The 19,003-nt window shown below is 48.0% G+C and overlaps 1 protein-coding gene across 3 annotated transcripts; it reads left to right on the top strand.

The window, feature by feature from the left end:
• Positions 1-414: 414 nt before the first annotated feature.
• On the top strand, positions 415-17,868 carry ARL11 (ARF like GTPase 11). 3 transcript variants are annotated; one of them, XM_070380338.1, is made up of 5 exons: positions 415-588; positions 660-731; positions 1,016-1,096; positions 1,378-1,941; positions 17,782-17,868. In XM_070380338.1, exons 4-5 carry the CDS (start codon positions 1,396-1,398, stop codon positions 17,815-17,817), a joined length of 582 nt encoding a protein of 193 aa, XP_070236439.1. In that variant the 5' UTR covers positions 415-588; positions 660-731; positions 1,016-1,096; positions 1,378-1,395; the 3' UTR covers positions 17,818-17,868. The 3 variants fall into 3 exon arrangements, with proteins under 3 accessions (XP_070236439.1, XP_070236440.1, XP_070236441.1); XM_070380339.1 differs by lacking the exon at positions 660-731; XM_070380340.1 differs by lacking the exon at positions 17,782-17,868 and having other exon boundaries at positions 425-588; positions 1,378-2,996.
• Positions 17,869-19,003: the final 1,135 nt, after the last annotated feature.

Below are 19,003 nucleotides of genomic sequence, written 5' to 3' on the forward strand. Positions count from 1 at the left end.
TGAAACTGGAGCCTATTATACAGAGTGAAGTAAGCCAGAAAGAAAAACACCAATACAGTATACTAACGCATATATATGGAATTTAGACCTATTTTTTAAGACCGTTTTAATACTATTTAGGCAGTTCTTCAGCACATATGGTTCCAAGCAAACGAAAGAATCTCCAGGCACCAGAAGCACAGGGAGGCATGAGCTGAAAGAAAAGGTCCAGTTCTCAGCTTTCTGCTTGGAGGGGATCTGAGATCCTGAGAGGAGGAGCAGGAGAGAAGCAGCTGAACATGACCCGGTTCCAAGCCAGGCGCCCGCCCTCCTGCCTACGGAGTCTGAGCTGCAGAGACCCGGGAGCTGCGCCGGGGCTCCTAGGGCAGAGCTGAAGGGCAGAGGGCATCCTGGCGGCACCCAGGGTGCCAAGCTCCTGGGAGCCCCGGCGTCGGGGGAGGGGCTCAGAGCCGGCCCCGCCCCCGCCCCCCAGGGGAAGGAAGAAGAAAAAGGGGAACCGGCCCATCCTCTCACACTATACTAGCCTCTCAGGACTGAAAGCAGCTGCCCTGGGAGGACCACACAGAGGGGCAGCCTAGTAACTCTGAGGTAATTGTCATTTTAACGCTTCTACCCCTGGCCTGGGGATTGAACTGAGGGCATCTCATTTTCCTCCACAGGGCAGCTGAAATCTATTCCTGGGCCTGAGATGTCCCTTCCCCTGTTCCAGCCAAGGTTTCCTGGGACTTAAGGTGGGGACAGGTCTTGGTCTTAACACTTGAGATTCTTCAAAAACGTGTATAATGTTCTGGAGGTAATTTATGTGGGTAAGCCACTGGAGGAAACCACTTTGCTCTGACCGGTTCCTTTGCCTCCAGTCAGCAGGATTTATAAATAGGCACTTTTAATGGGGTGGCAGCCTGGTCCTGGGTGGGGCGGGGGCGCAGTGGTTCCAAAGGCTGCAGAAGTCACCACCAGCCCCCTGCCCACTTTTCTCAGTGCACTGGCCCCGAGATAACTTCCCTTTGGGGTTTAGGCTTCCAGGTGGACACCAGAGGCTCGAAGCCACGGACCAGCAAGAATCGAAGACATCCTTCAGTCACTTCTACTCAACCAGGTTTGTCTAACAGAAGTGGGTTGTGCCTCCTTGCCTTAACTACATAGGAATGGGAGCTGACGTTCCATGTCTTCAGGGGAGACCCTGGTCTCTTCTCTGCAGCAGGTACCCCTCCCCCCGATCCCCAGAGATAGGTCAGCTGATGCTGACTCACACAGCCCTACTTCCCTGGGTTTGAAAGATGACACTGTGGACATTACCTTGGGTGTAGAAGCCCTTCTCCCATGGCCCACACGGATTTGTGTTCCTTCTGACGACTGCACCTGGCCTTTCTCCCCTAGGGTCTGGCAGTGGCCCCCATGGGGTCTGTGAGTTCCCGAAGCCACAGGGCGGAAGCCCAGGTGGTGATGATGGGCCTGGACTCGGCCGGCAAGACCACGCTCCTGTACAAACTGAAGGGCCACCAGCTGGTGGACACCCTGCCCACCGTGGGTTTCAACGTGGAGCCCCTCGAGGCCCCCGGGCAGGCGTGCCTCACCCTCTGGGATGTCGGGGGGCAGAGCCCACTCAGGGCCAGCTGGAAGGACTACCTGGAGGGCACGGCCGTCCTCGTGTTTGTGCTGGACAGCACAGACGAGGCCCGCTTGCCCGAGGCAGTGGCTGAGCTCACGGAGGTCCTGGAGGACCCCCACCTGGACGGCGTCCCTCTCCTGGTGCTGGCCAACAAGCACGAGGCACCCCACGCCCTGCCGCTGCCCGAGATCCGAAACAGGCTAGGCCTGCAGAGGTTCCCGGGACTCTGCTGGCAGCTGCGGGCCTGCAGTGCCCTCACCGGCGAGGGGCTGCCCGAGGCCCTGGGGAGCCTGAGGCGTCTCCTGAGCTACCGCAGCCCCCGGAGTCTCCAGGTGAGTGCAGGGGGCGGCCGTCGGGAGACCTGAGAGCCTCGATCTGGGCAGAGCAGCCTGTCTTCTCTGCTCTTACAGACTGGAACACCAGCTAATCCTGGAGAGAACCTCAAGTTCTGTTTATCAAACAAGGAACCCTCCTAGGCTCAGACACAATATTTAAGTCTTGGGACTTATTGTCACCGGTGTTTATGTTGCGAATCAGCTACTCTTGACTCTAAGTGTTCCAGGTGGTTCCAAAGAATCTGCCTGCAACGCAGGAGACATGGGTTTGATCCCTGGGTCGTGAAGATCCCCTGGAGAAGGGAGTGGCAACCCACTCCAGTATTCTTGCCTGGAGAATCCTGTGGACAGAGGAGCCTGGCGGGCTACAGTCCATGGGCTCACAAGAGAATCGGACATGACTTACCGACTAAACGACAACAAAGAAAAAAAAAAAAAAAAACCTCAACATAATTCGTTTAGTAACTCATCATTACCACGTGTGAACTGAGAAACTATAATAACAGAACCAGTGGCTGCCGAATAATTAAGACCTAAATTCACAGAGGGAAAGAGATTTCAAAATCAGATCAGAATATCAGACTTGGACATGTTCACAATCTTATGAGTGATTGTCCTTAGTAGCCCCCTAAATCGCAAGCAGTCAGGGCCAGCAGAGTCAAGCCTGCTTCCAAAGGACCTCGGGTTAGAAGCTGGCTGGGGCACTCAGCCCTGGACAGAGGCTGGGAGTTCAGACCTTCCAAAATCAATCACCTTCTCTGACCTTGACTAGTCATTCTCTGGAGGAGGGCGTGACAACCCACTCAAGTATTCTTGCCTGGAGAATCCCATGGACAGAGGAGCCCGACGGGCTACAGTCCATAGGGTCGCAAAGAGTCAGACATGACTGAAGCGACTGAACGTGAATGCATGGATGCACAGCCCTTCTCCACCTTTTTGTTATCCTGTGCTGGTCTTTTTCCAGAACCCTTCGTTGTTTTCCTTCTGTTTTCCTTCTCTTTCTTCTCCTTGTCATGTATAGATTCCCTTAAAGATCAGATTAATCAGTTTCATTCATCCATTTATTCATTCACTTAATCAAAAATATGTCGAGCATGGAATTAGTGGCAAAAGGCAATGAGTTTTAGATATGAAGCAGGGTCTCCAGATGGGAGGCGTGAATTCTGAAGATATGAAGAGCAGCAGTGTACCTCTCCCTATTTACAGGGAAAGAGGAAGTTGAACATAGCATCCTAGAAGGGTCCTCGGGGGGTGATCTTTACCTAAGATCCATGAAGCTCCTGAAATTATTTCCAAAAAGATCAGAAACTTTCATTAGATTTTCAAAGGCACCTGTGACTCCCTAAGGTAAGAAGCACCAATCTGTTCTTATCCTTCATCCAACCCAGGAATACTTCCTATAATCTGAGTTTTTTAATAGCAAGCTGCTTCCATTTGGTACCGGCTCTCATGTTAAACAGCTCTAAATGTTGGATATTCTTTCCCTCTTGGGTTCCATCAGCCTCCTAAGAGCTCCTGACGGTGGCTCTGCCCTCTGTGGAATGACATGTGACAACTGGCCCTCGACACCCCTCTGATGTCTGAGAGGTCTCTCTACCCAAAGTCTCCCCTTCTAACAGCAGCTTAGATGTGCCTGGCTTTTTCTACCTCTTGCCAGTTGATGTGTTTCAAGACTTCCTGTGTTGGACTCAGGAAAGTACAAAGATGCAAAGAGAAAGGGAACAAGGTCTCCAGGCTCAGGGAGCTCTGGGTGGGGAAGCAGAGGACATGATTCCCATGAAAAGGTGAGGATGGGAGTTTACTGTGCATGTGCTGGGGCCAGTTCTGTGCTCAGTCCCTTACAAGAGATGATCTCTAACTCTCCCAATTCTGCCAAGTAGGTATCCTTCCCATTTTATAGAATTAGACACTGAGGCTCGGAGAGGTTGTGACTTGCTTGAGGCACGGCTCTTAAGTGACACTTTTGGAATTTGAACCAGATGTTCCAGCCCTTGATGATGCCTGCGTTCTTCCATGACATTGTGCTTCTAGGAGGTTTAAGCCAAGGTTGACATTTGATTAGCAGATGAGATGGGGGAGCAGTCTAATCAGAGGAAAGAGATTGTTTGGAGGCATGAGGAATAAGCCAAAAAAACCCAAAACAAAACAGAAACAGGAGGTTGGGGGTGGGAGGTGGTATGTATTATAAAAGGAAACAAAACCAAAAGGAGGGACTTTCCTGGTGATCCAGTGGCCAAGCCTCCACACTCCCAATGCAGGGGGCCCAGGTTCGATCCCTGGTCAGGGAACTAGATCCCACATGCTGAAACGATGACCTGGCACAGCCAAATAAATGAATACATGTTATTATTGTTTTTTTAATGGAGAGAAATTTCAGATCCAAGTTGAGAAGGCTTCTCTTGTGGTTCAGATGGTAAAGAATCTACCTGCAATGTGGGAGAGCCAGGTTCCATCCCTGGGTCGGGAAAATCCCCTGGAGAAGGAAATGGCAACCCACTCCAGTATTCTTGCCTGGAGAATTCCATGGACAGAGGAGCCTGATGGGCTACAGTCCAGGGAGTCGCCAAGAGCTGGACATGACTGAGTGACTAACACACACACATGAGAAGGCTTAGATTTTCATCATCAGGAGTTGGTCTCAGATAAGTGAAACTGTCTGGCTTCCATTTAAGAGGCTAATTTAGTGGCAGTGTAGGGGTGAAACAAAGAGAAGTGGGAACACTGGGAATGGAGAGGCAGGGAAACCCGGTGGGTGCCTGTCACAGTCACAGAGGAGAGGAGAGGAAGACAAGAACACTCAGAGCCACTTTTAAGAGAAAAGGCTGAGAGAGGAAGAACTCGAAGACATTCAAGGTTTTGAGCCTATGTGGCAGGTGGGATTGGAATGAACTGAGAAGGTGGACACGGGAGGAGCAGGTTGTGAAGGGGTCAGAACCGCTGGGCTCTGCTGGGTCTGAATGTGTTTATAGCTCTGTTCACACTGTCATTATCTGCAGACCCTGGGGCACCCAGGACCCCCTGGAGGTATCTGCTGGTTTCTGTTCATGGAAGCTCATCTCCTCACGTGATTTGTCCTGTTTTCATGGTGAGCTCATCTTCAGCAGGGTGTGCTTTTCCCGTGTGACTGCCTTGTGCTCTGGGTTGTGACAGGGTTTCTACACAGAGGGGTTTCCCATCAGCTGTCTACTAGATGCTGGGGCTTTTGATTGTTTGAGACCAGATATCATGTTAGTTTCTCCGCTTGGGGCTCACAGACCTCCCAGGCAGTAGAAATCTGAACTCTACTAATTCATAAGCCAGGCCCCAGAGATGAAGTTTCTGACAGACGACTGCTTTTCTTTGCATTCATATCCCAAGATAAGACCATCTGCTTTCACATGGCTGGCTGAGCTGGTGAGCAGACTTTTCTAATCCCCTTTTAAGAGGGGGGTGCCACTTTAATGCTCTTGCTTTTCTGTTGATCTCAGAGCAAAATTTTCTCCCCTCCAAACAAGAGTGAGGCCACATCTCCCATCCCCATGCAGATGCTACGACTGCAGCCCAGTCCCTAGAATCTCGGTTTGGCTTCTCTAAGATGCTCTTGGACTCCAGGCTTCACTTAACTGCTTTGGCTATGGTTTTTCCCCTTCATTTCTACCACCTGGATTTCTCTCTCTCTTTTTTAATGTTCAATGATAGGCTACATTAAAACATTTTTTCTGACTACAGTTTACTCAACACTTATGACTCCATAGTGGAAAACATCTGCCATGTTGTTAGGCACCTGCCAGGGTCCCAGAAAAGGCTGAGAGGAGAGCAGGATGGCCTAAGGCACACAGGTGGTGGCTGGCTTTGCCTTCTCCAGGTTTCCCATCTTTCCCCCTGCTTCCATTCCAACCATGGCGGGTCTGGAGGGAGGGTGGAACCCCCTCTTCCTTTAGAATCTTGCCGGTAGGACTGGGAATTCTACTCTCCTGGCTGCTGGCAACTGGAAGGTGGGGCAGTGTGGCCAGTCGGATGGCCTCAGCCTTTGGCTCCCCTCCCAAGTCAAGCCGGAGCCCACCAGGGACGTGGAGAGGGCAGACAGAGGGGCTTCCCTCCTGCTCTTCTGCTCAGATACACATATGGGTATATACATGTACTTACACCACAGAGCTACAACACAGGGAACCTTAGGAAAAAACAAATTGTACCTTCTGTTTTATTTTGTTGTTTAAAAGGTATTCTCCTTATGGGAGAGGTATTTTGCGTGTTTCAAATCACCCACACCTTTAAGATCCACCTGCCTTCCATTAACCCATGAGCAGGAGTAAGGAGGTGCAGGAGCTGATGTGGCTGAAAAGCACATGTCTATTGCCTTCTTATATAAAATGAACTTTTTCTTTCTGCAAACACTGTATACAGTGAGATTTATTTCACGTTGGAGAGCCGATTACCTCTTTGAATATGGGTTGAGCTTCTCCCTCTCTGACTCACTGATTTTTACGTTTATTTAGGCTGTGCTGGGTCTTCCTTGCTGCGCAGGCTTCTCTCCAGTTGTGGTGAGCAGCGGTCACTCTCTAGTCGCGGTGCACGGGCTTCTCATTGCAGTGGCTTCTCTAGTTATGGATCGTGGGCTCTAGAGCACAGGCTCGACAGTTGTGGCTTCGTTGCTCCGAGACAGGAGGGATCTTCCCAGGCCAGGGATCGAACCCATGTCTCCTGCACTGACAGGTGGATTCTTTACCAATGAGTCGTCAGGGGAGCCCCTCTGACTCAGATTCTGAAGATGTTTCTGCCTCCCCTCTTGGACAGAAGCGATCCTTCGGTGAAAGTTACAAACCATAGGAGTTGGGTTTTGGTTGGGTTCTGCTGAGTTTTAAGGTTGGGGCTGTCCATCCTCAAGGATCTCTGCACTCACCTCCTCCTGTGGGGGCTTGGGGCAGCTGTGTCCTCTAAAGTGGGCCAGGCCCCCCTTCTGAGCACATGGGTGAGCCGGGATCTTGCCTTCCTTCTCATCCTCCGCTACCCGCAGCGTCCCAGCTGCAACCTCAGGTCATGCGGTGCAGTTACTTCTATAAAGACTTGTCTTGCTTCAGAGCCCACCTGATGCAACTCAAGACCAGTGGGGCCCCACACAGAAGCCCCCGCCCCCACAGACAGACAAATGCAAGTCAGACAGCAGGAATGATGAGACTGTTCAGGCCACGCCTCTCGTGGCAGAGGCTGAGCCAAGATGGGAGAGTCCCTGAGTGAGTGGGAGGAAGACCCCCTGGAGGAGGGCATGGCAACCCATTCCAGTGCTCTTGCCTGGAGAATCCCAAGGACAGAGGAGCCTGGTGGGCTACAGTTCAGAGGGTCGCAAAGAGTTGGACACGACTGAAGCAACTTAGCACATCGTACACTTTGAGCAGGGCTTCTGTGTGTAAAAGGACAACGTCATGACCCAAGCAGAAAAAGATCAAAATTCTGTGGGCCTAATCCTTTGGCCACCTGATGAGAAGAGCAAACTCATTTGAAAAGTCCGAGGCTGGGAAAGATTGAAGGCAGGAGAAGAAGGGGGTGACAGAGGATGAGATGGTTAGTTAACATCACCGACTCAATGGACACGAGTTTGCACAAACTCTGAGAGACAGTGAAGGCAGGGAAGCCTGGCGTGCTGCAGTCCATGGGGTTGCAAAGAGTCGGATATGACTTAGTGACTTAACAACAACTATCCTGCCTGGGGAGAAATTCTATTAAACCAGCATTCCAAACTCTTCAAGGAAGTCATGTGCAGAGGTGCCCCTTTCTACCACTTTGAAGACAAGATTGAGTTCTCTGGGTCGATCAGGTGATCCCCAGGAATCAGGAGCTCTGGGCAGTGGGGCGGAGCAGCTGGCTGGCTGTCAGGTTCTGTCACAGCCACGGGTCACGAGGTTTTTACACAAGCTCCAGGGTGGACCCATCACACACCCTTCCTTCCCCTCAGTCAGTGTTGGTGACTCAGGGGATTTCAGAAAGGAGCTCATGGGACATGCAACCAGCAGGTTCATCCCGAGGCGCTTCTCAGCGTTTTCGAGACAGAACTTTAGGAGCTGGATCGACACCTGAGTAAGAAGCCTGGCATTTTCTCCCCCGGCTCTGCCTGCTACACTCTGAGCTCAGGCCAGACTATGACGAATGTACTACCTGGGGGCGCTGCTTCAGGAGAGACAGAGAAAGCAAGCAAGCTGTTGAGACTTGTGGTTCCACACTGTGAAATGCATAGACATGTGACTCTACCGTCTCCCCATACCTGACAGGAGGGACAATAAAGGAATTTTTCTTTTAAACGCCAAAGCCCACAGGGACAAAGAAAGCAGAAGCAAATCTGGCAGGCTTGAGGTAGCACTAAGATTACAGAAGATAGAAAGTGATTCACAGACCAAAGAAAGTGGAAATATAAGTTGCTGGGGGTTGGGATGTATGTACGTGTGTGTGTGTGTGTGTGTGTGTGTGTGTGTGTGTGTGTGTTCAGTCGAAGGACTCACTCTGTACTGCCCTGGTCTAAGTGTTGAAGGTGTATTAACCTACATAATCCCCCAACAATGTGAGAGTTTCCAGCCTGATTTGGGGGATGAGGCACAGAGAGGTTAAACAACTTGTCCCAGGTCACACAGCAGAAGTTGAACCTCTGCAGAAGTGTGGCCCAGAAACCTTGGTCTACACAGCCTCACACAAGCAAGTCCTTCTGACACAAACCCCAGGACATCTCAGGACTTGGGCTCTCATGAAGCAACAAAGGAAACATAATTTGTGGAAAGTCTGTATGGAGAGACATATCCTCAGCCTCCTTTGCTATTTTATTCAGTCTGGACAACTGGATGCTTTCAGTTTATTCTCTGGAGGTGTTACCAGTTGAGGATGAGATGAGACATCTATTCAAAAATTCCTTGAAAGTGTGTGAATGGACCAGTGAGGCTGCCTGGACCCTCCCGCTTCCAGCTCCCAGGGGCTGGCAGCGAGGTTTACACAGGGAGGTGGGAACTGGGAGCCCCTCTCTCGGAACTGGCTGGCTGGAGAGAAGATACAGCACTGGCATCTGAAGGTCCCCGGATGAACCAGCTGGCTCACCAGTTCATCAGCCCTGCCTCCCATGAGCCAGGACTCACACGAGCTTCTGGAAGCTTTCTGGTATCTTTCTCTTTCCTCCACCTACATTTTTATTATGGAAAATGTAAACATACAGAAAAGCTGAAAAAAAAATACTATAATGAACACCCATATGCCCACCTCTTAAGTACTACAATTGCTAACACCTTGGCATATTTGCTTCATCTTTAGATAAAGGTATGTACATATAGTATATTTCTGAACCATTTGAAAATGACTGCAGACATTGTATTTCACCTATATGTATTTCAGTATCTCTATTCAAAGAATAAGGATCTCATCAGCTCTAACCCACATGCATTATCACACCTGAGAAAATTTCAAATAGTTCCCAAATACATTCCGATATTCAATCCATATTCAAATTTCCCACACTGTCCCTAGAATATCATTGCATCTGGTTATTATGTCTCTTTATTCTCCTTCCTAGAACAGCCCTCCTTCCATTTGTTTGCCCCACGATGGTGATATTTTGAAGGGACCAGGTCATTCATTAAAGAAGCGTCTCAGAGCTGATGTGTCTGACTGTGTCGTGTATCATTTAATTGGTCCCCGTATCACTTGTAAATGCTGTCAAGTGAAGTCAGGTCTAAAGGTGCGATGAGATTCAGATCAGATGTTTTTGGTGACACAGGGAGGTGATATTCTCTACTTCATGCTGCATCTCATCAGGGGACAGCGTTTGATTATCTCACTAGTGGGGAAGCAAAGCTCCATCTCTTGCTGAAGGCAGTGAGTGATGGATCGCTCCAGTGGGAAGAAGTGATAATGCCTTACTCAAATAGAACAGATAATAAAGGACGACAGGACATCTGAGAAAAAGTCTCCAGTATGAGAGAGAGAAAGGAAAAAACTCAGAGGAAAGAGGAGAGAGAGATCATTGCAGGAAGTAAAAGAAAACTTCCCCCAAATGATAAATCTCCTTAGAAATATGAGAAGATCTCACATCCATGAAGCAAGATGGCTATAAATAAAAATTTAGAAACCAAGAAAGCGCTCTTGGAAATCTACACTGAAAATCCAATACAAAGTTGGAAGACAGAGTAGAAGTAGAAATCTCCTAAAAAGTAGAACAAAAAGATAAAGGAGGAAAAATTGGGAAATAAAACATAAGAAAACTAGGGGATTAGTCTCAAAGTTTAGCATCGGGATAATGATGTCCCAGAAAACTCAGAGAGAATGAGAAAGCAGAGGGGTGAATTATCAGATAAATAAAACAAGAACATTTTTCAGAACACATGAGTTTCCAGCTTGAAAAAGTCGAAGGAGTTGCCCGATACAAATGCATGCTATAAACATGAGCACAATACTGTTCAATTTCAGAACATCCTAAAAAAGACAGGCCACATTCTAAAGGTCAAGAACCAGAATAGCATTAAACTTAACAGCAATACTGAAACCGGAAGGATAATGGAACAAAGCCTTCAATATTCAGAGGGCAATTTGAACAATAAAGTGGTATGATAACCCCCAGGATCAAAGAAATATTGTTGAGTGCATGCTGAGACAGATAACTGAATGAATGACTAAATGCATGGAGGAGAAGAAACAGCTTCATCTTACAACAGAATTTCATTAATGACTGTAAGAGGAATGAGGCAAATAGAAAACTACTATTAAGTACATTATATTAATAACTATTTATAGGTAAGATTCACCAGTGGGTGCTAAAATTTGATAAGTGAAACTTTGAGGACAAGCAGGATATTTGTGTTATCTTCGAGAATGTCTACCAATATTTTTACTAACTATAAAAGGAAAAATAATAATGAGAATGAGAAGCCTAGCATGAACTACTTAGCCAAGTGATGAAGGTGGGCATCCTGAGTAGTGAGTATAGATCAGCATGGAGCCCTGACATGAGGCAGGAAGACAGGCACGTCGTCTGGGTGGCATTCTCAGCCCAAAGTCCATAAGCTCAACCGAATCATGATAAAACATCAGAAAAATCCAAACCGAGGGACATTTTATAAAATAATTGACCAGTATTCTTCAAAATTGTTAAGATCATGAAAGAGACAGATTGAGGACCGGTTCAGATGGAGGAGACTAAGAAGATGTAGCAACTCAGTATAACGTGAGGTCCTAGATTGGATCCTGGAAAATAAAACGACATTATTGGAAAAACTGGTGAGATCCACAGTCTGCCACCTTGTTACCATAGTGGACTGAAGTTAATTGCTTAGTTGCCTCTTTTTTCTTTTGATGTAGACTTCTGCGTGCATCCCGGCTGTGTAAGATCTTAGAATCAGGGGAAGCTGGGTAAAGGCGTTAGCTAGAACTCTGTAATGTTTACGCAATTTTCTGTTAAGTTGAAAATTATTTCAAAATGGAAAGTTAAAACATTCTGAGGGAAAATTATTTCCCCCTAGAATTTTACACTCAATCAAGCTATCAATCATTTATGAGGACAGAATGTCATTTTCAGATAAATGAGAATGTGTGCGTCTTTTATTGGAAGGGTACTGGTCTTCACGCTCCTTCAAGAGAATAACCTGAATGAAGATCAGGGATGCAGGCACTGTGAGATTCACCACCAGAGGGAAGCAGAGGAGTTTTGAGAAACCAGCTCTGTGCCCGCCTCCAGAGCAATTAGTATAGAGGGAAACAAGAGAATGCGTGGTTCCCAGAAGGATGTTGCAGATAAACCTACCAAAAAACCCAACGGCTTCCTCTTATCTATTCGATCGCATCAGTGAAATCTGCGGCTCTGACAGTTTAGGGCTGTATTATTGATAAGCATTTATCAAGAGAAAACCAAGCAAACAGACCAAAAAAAAAAAAAAAAACCTCTTGGGGAAACAAAAGTTGCACCATAAGGAAATATAGTATACTCAACGGAAGTCATAATAATATAAGTACTAAAATGTTCATTTAACCAAAATGGCTCTACTGGGAGGATGGAGGAAGGAAAATATGTGTGTGGGTGGAGCATGGGGGAGAGTGTGAGAGGGTTAAATAATTCTCTTCCAAGGTAGGAAAACAGATGATTTGTAAGGTTGAAAAATCAAGGAACAGCAACATAAATTTGGGGGAAAATAGAGAGAAAATATGACAAGACACAGCTAAAACAGCTGCTTCTGGGGAGAAGTAATTAAGACTTGGTTGGGAGACTGTGTGTTAGAGGCTCAGTCATGTGCGACTATCTGCAACCCCATGGACGGCAGCCCGCCAGGCTCCTCTGTCCATGGGATTCTCCAGGCAAGAATACTGGAGTGGGTTGCCATGCCCTCTTCTACGGGAGCTTCCCAACCCAGGTATCGAACCCCGGTCTCCTGCATTGCAGGCAGATTCTTTACTGTCTGAGCCACTAGGGAAGCCCCAAGCAGGAGACTGCTGTTTTCCATTATAGGCCTCTGGGTTTTATTTCACTTCTTAAACTAGACACCTGTATGATTTTTATAAAAATGAAAACTAAATTTTAAATACTAAATAAGGCAAGAGCAACCAGAACATCACGGATAACTTTGTTTCAGTTCAGTTCAGTCGCTCAGTCATGTCCAACTCTTTGCGACCCCATGGACTGCAGCACGCCAGGCTTCCCTGTCAATCACCAACTCCCGGAGTTTACTTAAACTCATGTCCATCAAGTCAGTGATGCCATCCAGCCATCTCATCCTCTGTCGTCCCCTTCTCCTCCTGCCCCCAATCCCTCCCAGCATCAGGGTCTTTTCCAATGAGTTAACTCTTCGCATGAGGTGGCCAAAGTATTGGAGTTTCAGCTTTAGCATCATTCCTTCCAAAGAAATCCCAGGGCTGATCTCCTTCAGAATGGACTGGTTGGATCTCCTTGCAGTACAAGGGACTCTCAAGAGTCTCCTCCAACACCACAGTTCAAAAGCATCAATTCTTCGGCACTCAGCTTTCTTTATAGTCCAACTCTCACATGCATACATGACTACTGGAAAAACCATAGTCTTGACTAGATGGACCTTTGTTGACAAAGTAATGTCTCTGCTTTTTAATATGCTCTCTAGGTTGGTCATAACTTTCCTTCCAAGGAGTAAGTGTCTTTTAATTTCATGGCTGCAATCACCATCTGCAGTGATTTTGGAGCCCCAAAAAATAAAGTCAGCCACTTAAGCATCTAAACCCAACTAACTGTAGGGCTCGAGTAAGGGTCTTAACCCTGCCTATTTGGTATTCCTTCTTGTCCAGATTTCGGCTAGCGCTGACCTTCACCTGGCTGGCCCAAAGGCTCTGCCCTCTGCTTTCCTCTGCTTTTCAATGCCTCAGAGCACACAGGTTCACACCCTTGAGCTGTGGAAGAGTTCTTTGGTTGTCTGCTCTGTTCTCTACACCTCTGCTGACCGCTCCCTCCTCATCTGCCCTCCGGGGCTGCCCTCTCCCACCAGAAGCTGACTTGGATTAAGCAGGGTGGTCACCTGGTTCTCTGACCACAGGGAGCCTGTGAGCTGTTTAACCTCCAGAAGTTTCTCAGGACTGGCTGGGCTCCTTGAAGCACCTTTGCAACAAAACGCTGCTAGCAGCAACTGGCCGAAGAAGCCCTTTATCGTTTTCTTGTGTGCCACCGGTGAGCATGGTGGTATTTTTGGCCCCGACTCTTCACTCCTTTCTCCATCCACACGTTTGCTATGGCTTCATCGTGGATGGAGTGTCCTTTGTCGACACTGGGGTTGGCCATGTGACTTTCTTTGGCCAATGGGCTGTCAGCAGATAGACACAAGCAGGGGTTTGAATAGTGTTTGCACGTGGGGGTTTCCCTCTGCTGACTCTGCCATCAGAAGAACAAGCTTCAGCTAGCCTGCTGTCCGAGGAGGAGAGGAGGAGAGGCATGGAGAGCAAAACCGCCAAGGACTTCCCTGGTGGTTAAGAGTCCACCTGCCAACGCAGGGGACGTGGCTTCGATCCCTGCTCTGGGAGGATCCCACATGACAAGGGGCAACTAAGCCCATGGACCACAACTCCTAAGCCTGCGCCCTCCTAAGCCCATGCTCTGCATCAAGAGAAGCCACCGCAATGAGAAAACTCTCGCACCACAGCCAGAAAGTACCCCTTGCTCACTGCAACTGGCAAAAAGCCTGAGCATAGCAACAAAGACCCAGCACAGCCAAAGATAAAATAATTTTGAAACAAACAAAAACCTACTAAGTAGTCCAGAGACCTGAAGCCACTGCAGCCCAAGCAGAGACGGCCAGCTGAGGCCAGTCGGGATCAGCCAGATCCTGGTCCCCTACAGGGCTCCGAAGATAAACGCTTACCACTGCATGCCACTAAGAAGATTGCTGTGTGTTTTTGCCCCGCCGTGCTGGGTGACTAATACAGGCACTAAATGTTGGAAACCACCTATCTATAGTTTTATACCATGATTTCACTGGTTTATAAAATAATGCTCAAGGGTAGTATCCCAAGGTCAAATCATAAAAAGAGCTTGAGTCTTCAATCATTTACGAGCTAAGAAAAGAACTAACCTCAGACAGGGGTGGTGGATGACAAATGTCCTACAAACTTGGCATGTGCTTTGACATTTTTACAGAGGACAGTCTGACATAAACGTGGTCACGCCCGGGGCATATGGATGTTGAGAGGGAAGATGCAGTGATAATGGCTACTTCTCAGTTTTGTGTGAAACTGCTTTTTGGAATTCTTAAGATTCCTTGGTGCTCCCAGGAGGAGTGCCTGGCCATAAAACTCTCTTCCATCTTGTGGGTGTTCAGTTGATTCTAACTTAATGTGAACATACAGATTAGATACTATGCTGAGAGTAGGTTTTAGTTAAGAATGGAGAGCAGGCAATGGGTTCTGGAAGCCAGAGATCCCAGAACGGACTTAAAACAGAGATTCGTATACAATGTTGATCAAATCAGAGAGGAGGAAGACAGCACGCAGCAGAGGGGGCATGCACCTCAGCTGGCAGGACCCCTGGGATTTAACCACACTCAGACCACCTTCGCTCTTCCTGAAGAACCATCTCTGCTTGGAATGGGACTGCCAATGGGAGGGACTCAACCAAAAACGTGGGGGTCTGGGGATATGAAGAGGAGGGAAACCAGGGATAAAGGACCAGTTCACAGATTCAAAGGCTGTGGTTCACATCTTGCTTGGATTTAATGGAAAAAAAAAAAAAAAAGGGTAATACATTCTCAGAATGGCCAGCCAGGGTGGCCAGGGCTGAAGTCTTCCAAGTCAGGACTGTGGGACTGAGTCACTTAATAAAAGGCTCCTCACAGGCCCAGGGGCTCCCCTGGTGGCTCAGACAGTAAAGAATCTGCCCACAGTACAGGAGAACCAGGTTTGATCCCTGGGTGGGGAAGATCCCCTGGAGAAGGGAATGGCAACCCACTCCAGTATTCCTGCCTGGAAAATCCCCATGGACAGAGGAGCCTGGCGGGCTATAGTCCGTGGGGTCACAAAGAGTCAGCTGTGACTGAGCAACTAACACTTTCACTTTCTTTCCCAGGCCCAGGGCGTTCCCAGCAGATGTTGGGGAACACAGGATGAGGACTCAGAAGGCAGAAAGCAAGAAAAAGCAAGACTGCTGTCTAAGGGGCTCTGGCCTCAAAGCAAGCAGCGCCCTCTGGGTGCTGATCTGGGGCGGGGGCGGGGAGGGGGACACGAGGAAGAGGATTGCAACAGATGTGGAGGCGTGGGGGGCCCCTCTCTCCCCTGCTGCCTCCCAATGGTTCAGCTACCAGGCAGGCTGGGAGGTGGTGGAGAGCTAGGGCGGAGCGGGATTAGGACTGGGGCAATGGTCCAGGCGGGGCTGACTCACGATGAGCTCAGGTTCACTTTTGGGAGCAATTGGCGTCCAAGGAGATGCCATCTGGGGTGCCGATGCAGCCACGAGTCAAGGCAGCTGACAGCTCTCACGACGTGGCTGTGGCATGTGGGCCAGCGCTCCCCAAGCTGGGATCTGTAAACCACCAGTTCTGAAGGCTGTGAAGAGCTGTTGGCCTGAAAAGAGGGTTCCATGGTCCAACAAGCTTGGGAGGTGCTAGGTTTAATGGAATTACACAGGTTTCTCCACTGCAGGACATCTCAAAGCCCTTAATATGATGACAGGAATAGCCAGGCTCTAAAGCAAGAACTGTGGTGTTGGAGAAGACTCTTGAGAGTCCCTTGGATTGCACGGAAATCAAACCAGTCCATCCTTAAGGAAATCAACCCTGAATATTCATTGGAAGGACTGATGCTGAAGCTCCAATACTTTGGCCACCTGATGCGAAGAGCCAACTCATTGGAAAAGACCCTGATGCTGGGAAAGATTGAGGGCAGGAGAAGGGGACGACAGAGGATAAGATGGTTGGACTGCATCACCGACTCAATGGACATGAGCTTGAGCAGGCTCCGGGAGATGGTGAAGGACAGGGAAGCCTGGCATGCTGCAGTGCATGGGGTCGCAGAGTCGGACACGACTGAGCGACTGAACGACAACAAAAGCAAGGCAGGCAGGATTAGAGTGTACAGATTTCAATCATGATCACGGAACCCTTTCTACACAGAACTTCGGGCTAGTGAACTACTGACACTTTCCAGAGTGGGACACTAAAAATACCCCAGCCACCTGATGCCCAAGCGGGCAGTAAATCACTGGCCTTCAAGCTCCAGAACGCAGGCCAGGCCTGGCCTACCATGGCCGCAGGCGGCTGACCCTTGCCAGATGGCCCAAGTCCACTTCTTCGCACCCAGGCAGTCAGTGGGGTTAGGAGGAGAGGGGCCCCAGGAGGCAGGAAGCTGCTGCAGGTGCGTCCTGGGTGTGGGGTGGTTAGAGGTGGGCGTGTCACGGGAGGAAACGGGGTTCCCTGGGAAAGGGCAGTGGCTTCCACAGTGACAATTGCTTTACTATTAATAAATACAATCAGGGCATCCCGTCAGAACCCACAGATCAGCCTCTCAAATTACCCCCACGGCCGCCAGATGTCGCTGTTGCAGGGAGCATGAACTTGCAGTCCCGTCTCCCTACAGGCAATGACTTTACCAAGACAGTTCAAATTGTGGGCGCTCAGACGCACATGAGACCCACCCAATTCCTGCGACCCAATTGAGTGAGACCCTGCTTCCAGTTCTTAGTGATTAGATCGCACCAACCCCACCTCCAGCAGCCCTGGGACCAAAAGCAGTCCAACTCCCAGAATGTTACCAAGAAATGCCAAAAATCTGTGCATGGTTCCTTTCAGCACAAAACAGCAAATCAGAAAACGAGAGGCCAAGACAAAATACTTATTTTTTTAACTAAAAACACAGAACAATGAAATTGAGAGGCTCCTCAAGTATAAGGAATAGACCCAGATGATCAAAAATGTACTGAGGTTGAATTTTTTTGACCATTAAAAAATCCAGAGGGTGGGATGATTTGGGAGAAAGGCACTGAAATATGTATATCATATATGAAACGAGTCACCAGTCCAGGTTCGATGCACGATACTGGATGCTTGGGGCTGGTGCACTGGGACGACCCAGAGGGATGGTATGGGGAGGGAGGAGGGAGGAAGGTTCAAGATGGGGAACACGTGTATACCTGTGGCAGATTCATTTGGTTTTGTATGGCAAAACCAATACAATATTGTAAAGTTAAAAAATAAAATTAAATTAAAAAAAAAACTGGGACTAAAATTTGGAAATGTTTAAAAAAAAAAATCCACACAGCTAAACGGTTTTCATAGCTTGCAGGCTTCCAGCAACATGTCTAACAGGTTGGACTTGAAAAAGTACTTATTTGATGTGGAGCATCTTTTAAGTCTTTGTTGAACTTGTTACAAAATTGCTTCATTTTATGTTTTCTAGGAGGCCCATGGAATCTTAGCTCCAGGCCCGGGATAAAACCTGCACCCACTGCATCAGAAGGTGAAGACTTAACCAATGGACTCCCAGGGAAGTCCCTAAAAGTACTTTTAAGTGACCTAGGTTCTAGTTCACTAAAAAGCTATGTGGACTTGGGCAGGTTATCCAACCTCTCTGAGCCTTAGTTTCCTTGTGTGTGAACTGAACCTACCCAGGCCCCACCCCCCTTTTAAAACATTTTTATTGGAGTATAGTTGCTTTACAATGTTGTGTTAGATTCTGCTGTACAACAAAGTGATTCAGTTATACACACACACACACACACACACACACATCCATTTTTTAGATTTCCTTCCCATTTAGGTGACCACAGAACATTGAGTTGCCCATGCCACATAGTAGGTTCTCATCAGTCATCTATTTTATATATAGAAGAGTATAAATGTCAATCCCAATCGCCCAATTCATCCTCCCCTACTCCCCGCTCAAGGCCCCTTTAAACAATATATGATTCTAAGATTCTAAGCGTGGCCTTGAAGGGCCCATGTGCAGCTGGGAAGGTGGATATCAAAAATAACAAAACAATACGAGGCCACTTAAGTGACACAGACAAGGGCTACAAGTATGCAGAGTCCTCCTCTTCTGACTGGGGGACTGAGAGAGGCTTCCAAAGGGGAAGGGATTAAACACCTAAAACCCAGCACTGCAGCACGCTCAGCACACTTGATCCCTCCCTTGAAGAGTTGGGAGGTGGCCAATCCAATATTTTAAGATGTCAACTTGATCTGTGTGGACATAAACATCTAAGGAAACTGGTTTCCAAAAATAAATGATAACTGCTACCTATCAGCCTCTGTGAGCACATGAATTTCTCAAGGATGGGGGCATGTTCTGTAATTCTATCCAGTTGGTTCTGTGTGGACAAGTATAGTATACTGCTAGTTCCTGGATGATAAATCTGGGGCAAGAGAGAGAGAGGAAGGGAGCGGGGAGGTTAAAACCCTTCTTCACATGTTAAAAGTATCCTCTCCCACCGATGTTAATACATGCACAGGCAACAGCTTGAGAAATGGAAACTAAATTTGTAATAGCGATTCTGTCTGATGATACTGGGGGTTATTTTTCTTTTTGCTTATCTGGATTTTCCATTTTTATCAACAGGCATGGATCAATTGTATTTTTTTTAATGCAAAAACATCTGGGAAGGATGATACATCCAACCACT

The sequence above is a fragment of the Bos mutus genome, chromosome 12 (assembly GCF_027580195.1).
Source record: "Bos mutus isolate GX-2022 chromosome 12, NWIPB_WYAK_1.1, whole genome shotgun sequence".
Lineage (NCBI taxonomy): Eukaryota > Metazoa > Chordata > Mammalia > Artiodactyla > Bovidae > Bos > Bos mutus.

Coding starts and splice junctions, on each gene's coding strand:
- ARL11 (XM_070380338.1), top strand. CDS start 1,396: ATGGGGTCTGTGAGTTCCCGAAGCCACAGGGCGGAAGCCCAGGTGGTG. Junction 1,942..17,781: donor GCAGCCCCCGGAGTCTCCAG/GTGAGTGCAGGG, acceptor TATGTTTTCTAG/GAGGCCCATGGAATCTTAGC.